The sequence below is a fragment of the Danio rerio genome, chromosome 15, assembly GCF_049306965.1.
Source record: "Danio rerio strain Tuebingen ecotype United States chromosome 15, GRCz12tu, whole genome shotgun sequence".
Lineage (NCBI taxonomy): Eukaryota > Metazoa > Chordata > Actinopteri > Cypriniformes > Danionidae > Danio > Danio rerio.
Genome location: NC_133190.1, coordinates 31642405 through 31656547, shown reverse-complemented (window position 1 = coordinate 31656547; position 14143 = coordinate 31642405). Strand labels below are relative to the sequence as shown.

The 14143-nt window shown below is 38.1% G+C and overlaps 1 protein-coding gene across 9 annotated transcripts; it reads right to left on the bottom strand.

The window, feature by feature from the left end:
- Positions 1-647: 647 nt before the first annotated feature.
- Positions 648-13188, bottom strand: zgc:113149. Of its 9 annotated transcripts, none has more exons than XM_073923023.1 (6): positions 13045-13158; positions 11760-11918; positions 10528-10767; positions 4300-4785; positions 3933-3983; positions 648-1902 (listed from the first exon to the last, which is right to left on the bottom strand). In XM_073923023.1, exons 3-6 carry the CDS (start codon positions 10664-10666, stop codon positions 1430-1432), a joined length of 1149 nt encoding a protein of 382 aa, XP_073779124.1. In that variant the 5' UTR covers positions 10667-10767; positions 11760-11918; positions 13045-13158; the 3' UTR covers positions 648-1429.
- Between the last annotated feature and the right edge of the window lie 955 nt (positions 13189-14143).

The window sequence follows — 14143 nt, the reverse complement described above, 5'->3', positions numbered from 1 at the left end:
CACAGCCTACCTGAGTATTGATGCTGACCTTGTCCATCCCTTTATGACCACATTGTACCCATCTTCTGATGGCTACTTCCAGCAGGATAACACACCATGTCAAAAAAAGCGCAAATCATCTCAGACTGGTTTCTTGAACATGACAATGAGTTCACTGTACTCAAATGGCCTCCACAGTCAACAGATCTCAATCCAATAAAGCACCTCTAGGATGTGGTGGAACAAGAGATTCACATCATGGATGTGCAGCCAACAAATCTGCAGCAACTGTGTGATGCTATCATGTTAATATGGACCAAAATCTCTGAGGAATATTTCCAGTACCTTGTTGAATCTATGGCATGAAGGATTAAGGCAAAAGGGGTCCAACCCGGTACTAGTAAGGTGTACCTAATAAAGTGGCCGGTGAGTGTATAATAGGTCTATGGATTAACTTTTTTAGCATGAAGTAGAATAGGGTAACTTAAAAACAGCTGGAAGTGACTGATACTGGAAGTCTCAATAAAAAACAAAACATTTCCTTAAGTGAAAGTGGTTAGTAGTAGCAAACTCCATTTCACAACTTTTCCTTATTATCAATGTCAGTTTTTGTGTGAAGGGAAAAAAGGAGATGAGAGATAAATAAAAATCCATTCAATAAAAGCAAGTTAAAGCAAAAATCAGCTTTACTTTGAGTAAAATTTCAAATTATATGTTTTATTTCATCTTTTCCGTGTGACTTGTTAACAGTGTGCTGACTTTTCATTTCTGGGAGATTAAACACAGGTCCATAGGAGCTACATCTAAGATAAATGTGCCTTCAAACAGAATTCAAAGTCCTACCAGGAAGAAAACAAAAATAAAACATTATAACGAGTCTTTGGAAATTCAAGTTAAGAGAAACCACAAATAATAAAACAATGCATAAGGCTAAAGGATCAAAACTTTTACAGCAGGTCTGTTAGGCAACGCTTGAGACAAAAACTGATTTAAAAGGATAAAATCTCGAGAACCATCAGAAAAAAAAACTTAATAAAAACAGATTACATAAATTAAAATCAGATAAAACTGCAACATTGCAATATATTAAAAAGCACCACAAGAATAATTATCTTAAATTACTACTCATGTTTTTAAATAGCCTACATTTTGCCCATAATTAAATTACTTATAATAGCACACAGTTGGTCCACACAGTCCCACTTGTCTACTGAATAAAATATTCAGTCGATACATACAAGGATGTCTCTATTAATATTTAGCTCCTAATTTTGGTTATTGTGTTATAAACTGGGGGAAAATGTGATTCAACTTATATAGAACTCTCAAAATAAAGACTTAATCAAGATTGCCATAGACTCTAGTGTCACTTTATGCTCAGCTTATTATTGATGTTGTTTGTGTAACTTGCTCCCAGCTGTAGTTAGCATAGCATAGCGGCATAGAGGAGCTATGGATGCCCGTTCATCTTGTCCTGCAGGAGAGTCAAGGTGTTGGAGGAAAAGTTGCGCAGGACGTGGAGTGTGTCGCGCTGCATTTGTAAGGTGTCATGTGAAAACTGACGCTGGATTTGGACCAATTTCTGCACGGACTCGGCTAGTGACTCCAGTGAGCGGGACAGCGACCCGATCAGTTGTGTTGTGGCCTGCTGTTCATGCAGGCTGAGAGAGGCACTCTGGGATAGGCGTTCCTGCAGACTGCGAGGCTCTGGGGCAGCAGGCTGTGGAGGGAGGCTAGCAGGAGCTGAACGTGATGACGGGGCTCCAGAAGGTACAATAAATGCTGAAGAGCCATTAAATGTGCTCTGATTGGCTTTTTCTTGAACTTGGGTCTTCTCAGTAATGGGACGGCTGAGGAACGCAGGCATGCTAACAGGAGGTTGATTTGGTTGGCTTAACGGTTCGATAAATTGCACGTTGCCACCTGAAGGAATAGAAATGTATTAGAATTAACTATAATTAATAATAATACATACTATAATTAATCTAATACTTAAAGTATGAAAAAAGTTATGTTTCTTATAAATAGCCATATTTTTGTTAAAATCTCTCCACAATAATGGCGCTAGGATAAAAATCAAAAGCGCAAAGCTAAAGATCTCAAATGGTTTAACCTGGTGAAATACTTTAATATTAAAATTAAATATTTTTAATGAAGTAAAAATGTTGTCCGGCTTAATAAAAACCTTTATTTTTCCTTTATACATGTAAAACATAAAATAAAAAGTTTAAATTGACCAAAACTAAAAATGTGAAGTTTAACAAAAGATAATATAATTTTCCTTGTACATATAATAAACACATACAGTGACTAACATGACCAAGACAAGCACGGATTCAACGATTCACCATGAGCTGGTTAAATATCGATTCAAATACATGACAATTGAAATCGGTAGAAATGTTGAACAAATCGTGATGCATTTTATGAACAGAGGGGGTGCTGTGTTTACAGACGCAAGGTCTCTTTACCTGTACATCAGCAGCGAGCAAGACAGACTAAAATGACAGAGGTGAAATGCGGCACACAAAACACAAACTGAAAAGACGTTTATTTACTTAAACAGAACATCGAATATGAAGTACATAAATTGTCAGCACAGTGAAAAACTACTGTTACATAAAAATCGTGACTTAATCGTTAAATGCTAGATTAGTATTGTGAATCGTATCAAATAGTGAGTCAGGTGAATCGTTACATCCATAATTTATTCCTAAACAATAATATTTATACTATGCAGTGTTGGGCAATAGTGTCGCTACAATTAGTGAAGCTACTAGCTTAACTACATTTCTCAGTAGCGTGGCGTTAGCGTCGCTACTTTCTAAATCAACCAGCTTTTCGTAGAGAAGTTATTATTTTTTTTAATCAAGAAGCGCAGTAGCATCCACACAAGCTACATTTACCGTTTACAGATCAATAAGTGATGACACTGACATTTACGGAGCTGTGAGACCAGTGTCTAGCCAATGAAAGTAAATCCATATGATGGCGAGAATGACGATTTCTTCTTTCTGTTTTTCAATTGTCGACAACAAACTTTTTAGTGTGTTACTGCCACCTATCGATCTGGTCTTTGACGTCGCCATCCAATTAGGCTAACAAAAGAAATTTGGTTGATGGAAAAATGACTAAGGGAGAGTAGTATATATATATATATATATATATATATATATATATATATATATATATATATATAAAATATAAATAGATATTTATATATATAGTTTACTGTAGTAAAGGCTAAAGTATACTATGGTAATTACTATTAGTTCATGATAGTTACTAATGATGATACTACATTATGTAGTGTAATTGCTTAATGAAAAGTTGACAATATAATGCTTATTCCTAAATATTTCCCTTTACTATTAACTACTATAGTATTTTAAATGTGTATTCGATTTGGTTTTATTGGATTTTTTTATTTATTTAGCTGTTATGTACTATAATGTGTTTCTGTTTAGTACAGCATACTATTTGCAGTAAATAACTGAACAATTATCCCTCATGTTTCATTGACAGTTTTATTGATCACTAAGATATGATTGACTTGGATTTAAGTTACCTTGATTTAAAAATTAAAATTGCAACAAAAAAAAGCTTAGATGTACAGTAGCTAGTCTACTTTTGCCAAGTAGCTTTTAGCTTAGCTTGCTACATTTTCCAGAGGATAGCTTTTAGTGCAGTTAAGCTACATTTTAAGTAGAGTAGCTAAAATCTTAGCTCACTACAATTTTCAAGTAGCTAGCCCAACACTGATACTGTTTAACTGGTACCAGTTTTTTTTAAATTGCAACTAGATTTGCATCAGAACTATCATAAAACAGGAAGTTAACAAATCTAATGTGAAAATGTATGAATACAAAAAATATACTTGAAAATAAAAATCATACCACTGACCCATTAAAACAAACTAAATGTACAACAAATATCTCTGCAATACTGCTTACCTTCTTTTCCTGATGTATTTGGATGGAGGCTTGTAAGAGGCACTGTTGAATCTATCAATACAAAGAAAGTAACTCATTTATTGGTGTTAAAACAATCAAAACATTAAACGCTCAGTAATTGGGGCCAGTTCACACCAAGAACTAACTTTAACAATAATTAGATTAGTATCCAAACAACCAGATGATACGGTTTTGTTTTTATAATCATACAGAGTACATTGTCACCAGTTAATTAAATTACATTTAAAAACATTTAAGACGTATTCTAGCTATTGTTTTCTGTGCAAAAATATACTGTTATATTTATTAGCTGGGGTAATAAATTTTTGGTGTGAGCACTTATTGCATTAAAAAAAAATAAACTCACCACTAAACATCATGTGAGAAGGAAGCTCCATATCAACTTGGCCTGGGACACTAGTGTGGAAAGGAGGTGGCACTGGCATTGGCATTGGTATTGGCAGTGGCATTGGTAAAGCGAATGAATGAGGCCTACCATTTGCCATGTAAGAAGAACTTTGTGAAATCTCAGAGAGGCCCGCCATGTCCTCATCGTCATCATCCATTTGATCATCAATTGCAAAACTGCTCATGTTTCTGTTTGAGTTCGACAGCTGAAGGATCTGGTGCACCATGGTCTCAATGGGTGACAGTTCTTGTGAAATTTGGGCTGATGTAGCTCCCGAAGCCCTCATGGCGGCCACCCTTCGCTTGGTGTCGCATTTGAGGTCAGCCCATTTCTTGATGACCTCAATAACCTCTCTATGACACTCGCTGACCTCGTTGATGCGTTCGGTCACAGACAACCATGTTCGGTTTTTCAGATCCTTCGAAATGCCCCTGTTGAACTTTCCTGTTGAAAACATTGAATTAAATTGTTTTTTAGATATTAGTATCAGTTTTGTTAGTTTTTAAGATATCGATAAGCTAGTGTGCTCCAAAACTGACAAAATTCACGTTTAGAAGATGTAAAACTTTTAGAAACATCTAAAGCTTGTAGTTTGTTGTTTCCGCCTAAATAAATCAGCAGTTTTGTTCACATCATCATATTTACTTTAGTTTCTCATCAAATCATGACCAATCAAATACTCGCTAGTATTCACATGCCCCGCCCCTTTCAAGATGCTTCACAATTGATGTGCTTGAGCTTAACCACTCACTGGCAGAGCTGTGATAAATCAAAACGCTCTTGGTTATAAACGTTTTAAAGGGGAGGAGCTAATCTGTGCCCCGCCCTCTCTCCATGTTTCAATTGAGATTACGTCAAACCGTCACCTTAGAATTATAAGGCTCTATATGACATTTTTGTCAAAATTGAGTTATTGACATTTTTTTAAATGACAACTTATTTACTATATAGGATTTTTTTTATAGGTTGTTTACATTAAGACTTTTTATTCAAAAAATAATTGTTACACACATACTGTTTGCTATGGAATTCTAAAACTTTGAAGTTCAATATTTCAAAATCTTTGAGAACGTAGATAAATAATTTCAAGGTGACGAAACATCAAATAAAAGAGCATGTCAAAGCACTTCGTGAGCCCTTAAACAATAGAACCACTAAAAGCTGATTTATACTTCTGCGTCAAACGCCGGCGTATGCTACGGCGCTGATGCATAGCCCTTCGCCATGGCCGTCGGCGTCACTGACGCGCACCTCTCAAAAAATTTAACTACACGTCGCAACGACGTGTAGCGCAAGCTCTGTGATTGTTCGGCATGGTAGCGCTGACGAGTCTGGGCGGGACTGAGAGCCGCTTTAATGGTGCGAGCCTGATGGAGCGATTGTTTACAAGTGTGGAGTCCCGTGAAGTGTTTACAGCCTGGTACAAAGAACGATTTTGGTTCATATAGCTGATATTACCCAGCTATATGCTTTAGCTGGGGTTTAGGGGGTAATTTTTTTTTATAACTCATCCGTTTCCTTTATATGAGGTTATATTAAGTTTGCATGATTAAGTGCGTGGCCACTTGATTGACAGCTAGGTCTTGCTGGTCGCCGTCACTTCACCTCAGCTGACTCCCGCAGATAAGCCACTGATTTTGGCATATTCATCCTATTTTTTTTTTTTTTTTTTTTTGTGGCTTTTACAATCAGTTGCCATTTGGGATTATTTCCTACAATTATCAGATGATATGGGATGCTGTGTGCACTTAATTGTGCTCACAAACCATTCATGTGGCCTCTGTTTTCGTTGTGAGTATAGTTATCTACTTGTAAACAAACTCTATTAATGCATTTGTTTTATTTAAGATCATTTATCATTTAGAATGTTCTTTAGAGCTGTAATGCACTGCAGAATCTGACAGATTGATTAGCTGTGGACTGTAGAACAGTCATCTGAAGTGTTATCATACAGTGTTATGCTAGATTTCATCAATAGCCTGGCATTTACTAATTTAGTGTTTGGAAGTAATTTTCGTTTTCCTCCTGTAGGAAAACGTCATAAGAACAATGCTTAGTGGCTCAATGTATTACTACAGTATTTTTAAAAGACTAAACACTTTAATGATATAGTGTACAGTCAAGCCCATGTGGTCCGAATACAAACGAGTCGCAGGTGATAAAGTATTAAGCGTTTTCCCAAAATAAGTGTGTCTGAGCCAGGTCCAAGCTAAATGGCAGCAGTGTCTGTAGCTCTGCTCACTCTCCGCCTCTTTGCCCTTGTTTGGTATCCTGCCATGGGTGCGATGACGCGTGAACAAAATGGCGACGGTTGGCCGTGCCTACTTGTGGCTTCTTTCGCACTCTTCAGAAACCTATGGGTGACATCACGGATACTACGTCCACATATTTTACAGTCTATGGTTAAACGCAGTGCCTACACTTTGTGTTTACATTATAGCCTGCGTTTGCTGTTATATCAACTCAAATGGTTGTAATACCATGTATCAAGTACCAATGTATACCAAAAGGTTTTATATGAAGGTATATGAAGACTGAGTCGCGGCAGCTCCGGGCTGCAGCGCATATTACTCGCGGGCCGATTCTGGCTCGGATGCGGTAGCGTCGGCTCGCTTACGCCCCATTCACACGGGGCATTGACGCTGAAGCCCCATGTGAATGGGGCGTTACCGCCGCCATATCTGGCCCGATTGACTCGTAGTACGGCAGCCGGAGTCTCCGGCAGGCGAGAATCTAGCCGGAACTGGCCCGAGTGTATTTTGCTATTTTGGGTATGTTGGAGTGCGTTGTGAGCACTACCGGACTACCGCGCCCATGGTGCAGAAGAAACACGTGATGTAGTATTTTTTCCCAGTGAAACGAGTGCTTGCAGGATCAGGAAATCCCACATTCAGAGAATCCAGCAAACTTTCTGATCACAGCCTTAGGAGAATTTTTTTCTAACTACAAGGCACTGGCTGACAAGGCTCTAGTAAATCCAGTCTTTGGTCACGAGAAGTCGACTTTCCGAATCATTTAGCCTATATACTTGTCGTGCACGTTAATTATTAAAATATGAATGAAAAAGCGATCAGAAAGTCTGCAAATTAAATACCAATCAATAATAAGTTCTGATGGGAATTTTACAACCCTCTCAGTCAAAATGACAGACAATGAGAAAGTCTAACGCGACCTCTGAAATTATATATATATATATATATATATATATATATATATATATATACACACACACACACACACACACACACATACATATATATATATACATACATACTTTTATATATATATATACATATATACATACATACATACATACATACATATATATATATATATATATATATATAAACATATACATACATATATATATATATATATACACACACACACACACACACACACATATATATATATACATATATATATATATATATATATATACACATTATATATATATATAAATTTTGCTGTGGTAGAAGCTGTAGCCTGTACATATTTTCTTATGACTTTTTTTCTAAATTACTTGCAGCTCAGAAGACAATGACAAAACGCACTGAACGCTCAGTGCCTTTTGGAGACGTAAGTGCGCTTTTTGGGAGCGCAGCCGCTTAAGTCAGTTCTGGAGATGATAATACTGAACCATTGTGATTTAGTTTATGCATTTTTTTTCTGACTAAAAGGTTTATACTACTCAGTTATGCGCATGTCTGAAGCAAGCTGAACTGCCGCTCTAGGCAAAGAACGGTCACGTCGCCCTCAACCTTAAAGTGAAAGCGGGGGCGGAGGGGGTGGGGGCGCGGGTGGTGAGGGTAGGGTCGCGCATGCCGCCCAAGATGCGGATATAACTAAGGGCATGGGTGGTGAGGGTAGTGTCATGGACGCTGCCCTAGACGCGGATATAACTGAGGGCGCGAGAGGTGAGGGTAGTGTCGGGGACGTCGCCCTCTCTATTCTGCTGCCCTAGACGGCTGCCTAGGTTGCCTCTATGGACGCGCCGGCCCTGGTTATGCGCATATGCTTATGCACATTTTTAAAATCTATGGGCACCTTGGCTTTCCATCAAGAATTTTTTTATGCAAAAATCCAAAATAAAATAAAAAAAAGTCGATGGAAACATACCGACTGATGCAGAGCGACCCAGGACGCAACACTCACTCACCATAAAGCCTGGTTTATACTTCTGCGTCAAGTGACCGGCGTGACCCAAGGCGCATGCAACCCGCGTAGCTGTGCATTTATACTTCTGCATGCTGTCTCTGTTGGTCTGAATTAACCCGACCGCTCCCGCTTATATTAAGAATGTGTTGTCCCGCTGCCCGACCCGCCCCGTTTTCTGCCCGCCGCTCCCGATCCCGCTAAAGAGCGGGGGAGAACAAAACCGAAAATCACCCAGCTATACAGTCCAGACAGCCAAGCTGTCTGTATAAACACACACACAGCACCAAGCACACACACACACAGACAAAGCTCTCTCTCTCATACGCGCGCGCGCACTAACACACACACAAGCACCAAGCAGACACACAGGCGTTTGCTGTTATATCAACTTAAAGGCTTGTAATACCATGTATCAAGTACCAATGTAATACCAAAAGGTTTTATATTAGGTATATAAATAATGAGTTGCGCCAGCTCCGGGCCGCAGCGAACATTACTCTCGGGCCGATTCCGGCGGGGATGCGGCAGCGTCAGCTCGCTTACGGCTGCCGCATCTGGCCCGATTGATTTGGGCCAGAATCGGGCAGTGAGTCCACAAGCATCCAGCCCGAGTCCGGCAGCCGGAGCCGGGCCGATTGGTAAGTCTCCGGCAGGCGAGAATCTAGCCGGAACTGGCCCGAGTGTATTTTGCTATCTGGGAAAGCTCTCTCTCTCATTCGCGCATGCGCGCACTAACATACACACACACAAGCACCAAGCACACACACAGGCAAAGCTCGCTCTCTCTCTCTCATTCGCATAGCAATATCCGCAATATTGCTAGACAGCCCGCTCCCGTCCCAAATTAAACCCGTTACCGACCGCTCCCGCGATTTATTCGCAAATTTATTCCCGCGCCGCAGAAATCTGGTCGGGTCCTGCGGCGCCCGCGGCTGAAATGCAGACCTCTAGTCGGACGTATTTGCTTGCATATGAGTGGAAGTCTATGGGGAGAAAAGTCCAGTGTGACCGCAGCTTTAGGCATGCAGACATGGTCAAAACGACCTGCTGCAGTACAAACAGCATTAGAATAGGGACGAAATGTGATTTAAGTGACTTTGAATGTTGTTGGTGCCAGACGGGCTGGTCTGAGTATTTCAGAAACTGCTAACCTACTGGGATTTTTGTGCACTACCATCTCTAGGGTTTACAGAGAATGGTCCTTAAAAGAGAAAATATCCAGTGAGCGGCATTTCTGTGGGTGCAAATGCCTTGTTGATGTATTGTACCTGAAAATCATTGAAGGATTAAGGCAGTTCTGAAGACAAAGAAAGTCCAACCTGGTACTTGTAAGATGTACATAATAAAGTGCCCAGTGAGTGTGAATGCTTTCAAAAGATAATTAAATAAAATTTAATTTAATATATTTGGGCAACTGATTATTACAACCTTTTGTACCTTGCCATGACCTTCAGGCTTGCACAAAAGTTTTGATAATTTACTGCTCAAATATTACAAAAAAAGCAACAGATTGTCACAACTTATGTGCAAGCACGACCGTCACCTCGTTATACAACACAAAGTACCTCATGCAGGAAATACTTCACGTAATTTAATCAAGCCAGAATGTATTGACCACAACATATTTAGAGAAATACCACATTAGTGGATCAGAGGGAATAATATGGATTTTTTTTTTGTTGAGAAACCTTGCACAAAATAAATTCAGCCAGTATAAAGGACCTGTATCTATGCACTTTATTTTTAAAAGATTTAAAGGGCCTTGAATTTTATACGCGTTTTTCATATTCGCAAGCTTTTAAAGGAACACCCATGAGAGCCCTGATTTTTTTAACAATGGATATGTGAAGAAAAAACAAACACAGTTCATTTGAATAGCAGCTATGAGTAAAGTTGACCTCATAGAAGTTCTAATATTAACTATTATCCTTACTAATATTAACTATTATCCTATTATTCCATACTCTCAAAAATGCTGCCAGGTTCTGCTGTGTTCCGTAATACGAATGCAAAAACAGCATCTCTTACCAACTAGAATATGGCGTTTTTTCTGCACTTCGCTGAGCAGCAGTTCCACCTCTTGGAATGTGAAGCGTGACTTTCTTTTCTTAAAGCGCATCAAAGACCCTCCCGGCCTTCTGTACGGGTACGGCATAAACTCCGACATCCTTCCTCCTTCCAAAAACCCCTCGCTGTGTTACCAATCGCAGTCAAATCAAGCAAGGTTTCTACACAAAATCCATCAGAAGGTTTGCTGAGTTTAGATGGCTGAAATAAAAACAAACAATTAATTAAAATTATCGAAAAGAAGATTGTGTGAAACTAATCAATAAGAATAGACACTAATAAAACATAGAGACTATTGTACATTTTTACTGTGTAGAAATCATTTACCAAAAACATCTGAGAAGGCATACTAACGACAGCATTAATTTGGCAGCATAGTAAGACTATTTACAGACTGTTAACTAACAATTTATATTTGAATACTTCGCCACAATCTTGCAACTAACTAAATTTGACACATTTGTCAGGAAGATGATTTTTTTATGATTTGAAAAAACTATGGGCGTCACGGTGGCTTAGTGGTTAGCACTGTCGCTTCGCTGTTTCAAGTCCAGGCTGGGCTTATTGGCATTTCTGTGTGGAGTTTGCATGTTCTCCCCGTTTTTGCATGGGTTTCCTCTGGGTGCTCCTCTGGTTTCCCTCACAGTCCAAACACATGTGGTATAGGTGAATTGAATAAACTAAACTGGCCTTAGTGTATGTGTGTGTATGAATGTGTAGTGTGTCAAGGGTTTTGCAGGTTTCAGCAAGTTTTAGGACATTTTTAAGACCATTATGAATGAAATTCCAGACTCATACAGGGCTAAACGCTGGAAAATATTTTTATTTGCCCTATCAAACTTTATTAGAATTTAATAAATGTAATAATACAATAATAATCGAAAAAATAAGATTTTAGTTAATTTTAAGCAAAATATTTTAAATATTGTAAAATTTTATATATATTTTTTATTTTAAAAACTAAATATTGTCTGTCCAGGTCAGCTTCCTCAGCAGTAAACACATGGAAAGTGTTTAAACAAATGTTTTTGTGAGAAAAACAATTTAAAATATTATTGTAAATAGAGTTAAAAAGTACATTCTTAAATAAAAAGTTAAAAGGTTATAATTTATTTATTGGATGAGTGTTGGCCAGATTGGGTAGCTATAGATAAAGCAAAATTAAGACCTTTTTAAAAAGATTCTAGACTTACAACTCAATACTTTGGTAATTTTAAGACCCTGCACAGATACCCTGTGTATGGATGTTTCCCAGTACTGGGTTGCAGCTGGAGAGGCATCTGCTGTGTAAAACATATGCTGGATAAGTTGGCGTCTCATTCCACTGTGGCGACCCCAGATGAATAAAGGGACTAAGGCGAAGAAGAATGAATGAATGAATGAATGAATGAATAAATGAATGAAAAACCTATTTAGTATCCTCACTTATTCACAAAAGGCATTTTAGTAGAAAAAAAGCAGGTTAAAAGCAAATCCAAGGTTTACTTTTATGGTAATTTTTCTAATAATTTACTAAAATAATGAGTGCTCAAACTAATATTTATATATAAAGTGATTAAAGCATCTTGTTGACAAAATAGGCAAAAGAGGATTTTTACAAACATAAATTAAGTGTAATTTTAAAAACTAAAACATTTATAAATATAAATATTTCTGGGCTTCACAGTTAATCAATCCTTCAATAAAGTCTTTTACAAAACATTCTTCTTCTAAATATGCCTGACAATACTTTTTTTCTTTCGCACAAAAATGCTGTGACAATGAATAGCATTTTCTGTGTCTGCAATCAGCAAAGAATGGTAGAAATGTATGACAGTCATTATTTTTAAACACAGCATTTCACTTATCGTTTTGATGCTTGAAGAAACCCCCCTTTTTCTAATAATTATACTATAAATAATCCATGATTCATAATGCGATGACAGTGTCTTGTTCAGCTCTTTAAAATGACAGCACATGCACAGACAAGAGATTGTCTGGGCAAAGCACAGATTCTCATTTTTTCGGGATCCTTTTACTTTAAATTAACTGTTACAACTAATTGCGGCGTGATCTCACACCGCCTCGCCGGTGAGCCCATATGCTTCCTGCTTCTTTGTTGTTTTCCTGCCTTAATCGTCAGAGAGCAAAAGGAGCATAGAGAGACCCGAGCGAGCGCCATCACGGACATACAGCATCAACATCAAGCGCTCAAATCTCACATTTACGAAGGAGCACGCGCAAAAACACTCGCGCGATCGCGAAAAGCTCACATCGGATTTACAATTAGCCATAATTCGGTCAAAAAAAGCTAATAGGTTTATATAAACGGATCCCGTTCGCAGCTTTAGCCTAAATGCCGAGTGGGAAAATGGACTACGCACACATTTCGTAGACGCATTTCCGAACGAATTTGACGTCAAATGTTAACTGCGCGCATAGGAAGCGGCGATAAACTTTCTCGCCATTGATATTACTGATGAATGGAGTGTTAATTACCTACACTGCGGCCGAAAGTGTCCAATGATTTGTCGCTGTAGTCTTGCCCGATAAACTTCGTAGGCTGTGATCCCCTGCGTCGCGCAGACTCAGCTCTACGTGTTTTTCCCCCTCCACAACGATAGTTCGCCAACATTCTATAGTAATCCTGCCCTATGCCTGTGTGGAATACACAAACACGCGTACACGCACACTGTGGCCCAGGCTGAACGTGGAAATGTTCAACTCACAGTTGAAGAAAAGTACATTAAGTCGCCATTTTTTCACATACAATGGGAATTTATCGTAAATAATCTTATCGTGGAAGTGACGGGTTTTGTACGCATGGTCTCCCACTGTAGTATACAGTGTTTAGTAACCTTTAAGGCATAGAAAAGTTATTACAGGAAAACCTGGATTTTTTTTTATTTAGGAAATTGTTATTTCCTAGTGTGAAATAAATCAAATATATCAATTAGGCTGGATATAGAATTTTATTTAAATCTTTAAATTATTTTGATTTATAAATCAAGGAAAATATATTATAGCCTGTTTTATTATCTGATATAAGATTTTTTTGCTATACATAAAGCTACTCGATTAATTATTGCTTCTTATGAGTGTATTTCTAATTTAAAAACCACAAGAATTTGATAATGTATGTGTATAGTGTATTTTACTGTAAATAGTTAAATAAGCTATCATTAAAAATGCAAGACGATTATAAATGGTAAAAATAAGATTTTTGACAATTCATGATAGGCTATTCTGCATAGTAACAGTCTAGAATAAATGTAGGCCTTTACGCAACTGATTGAAGGAAAAACATTGGATTGTGTTGCATCTTTTGTCATTTATTTTGGGGTCTGCAGGTCGTAAATCTATCTGCAAAATCTTTCACTGACACAACCATGCGAATAAATGAAGCAGCAATATGTGCGGCATCAATATGTAATGTTTTATTTTCATAATTTGAACATTTCACTGATGAGGTGATTGTGAAAAAATTAGCACCACCATTTTGAGCTCTTCTGTCAGACAAGGGGAGTGGCACTGCAATCGCCTCGAGCAACCGGTAGGTGGGTGTAGTGAGATTTCCTCAAATGTGTCTGCATGAGTC

Excerpts from the sequence above, each read along its gene's own strand:
- zgc:113149 (XM_073923026.1), bottom strand. The coding sequence starts at position 10,666 with ATGTCGGAGTTTATGCCGTACCCGTACAGAAGGCCGGGAGGGTCTTTG. Across the intron at positions 3,984-4,299 it reads TTCTCACATGATGTTTAGTG|ATTCAACAGTGCCTCTTACA; the intron begins GTGAGTTTATTT and ends TTGTATTGATAG. Across the intron at positions 1,903-3,932 it reads AAATACATCAGGAAAAGAAG|GTGGCAACGTGCAATTTATC; the intron begins GTAAGCAGTATT and ends CTATTCCTTCAG.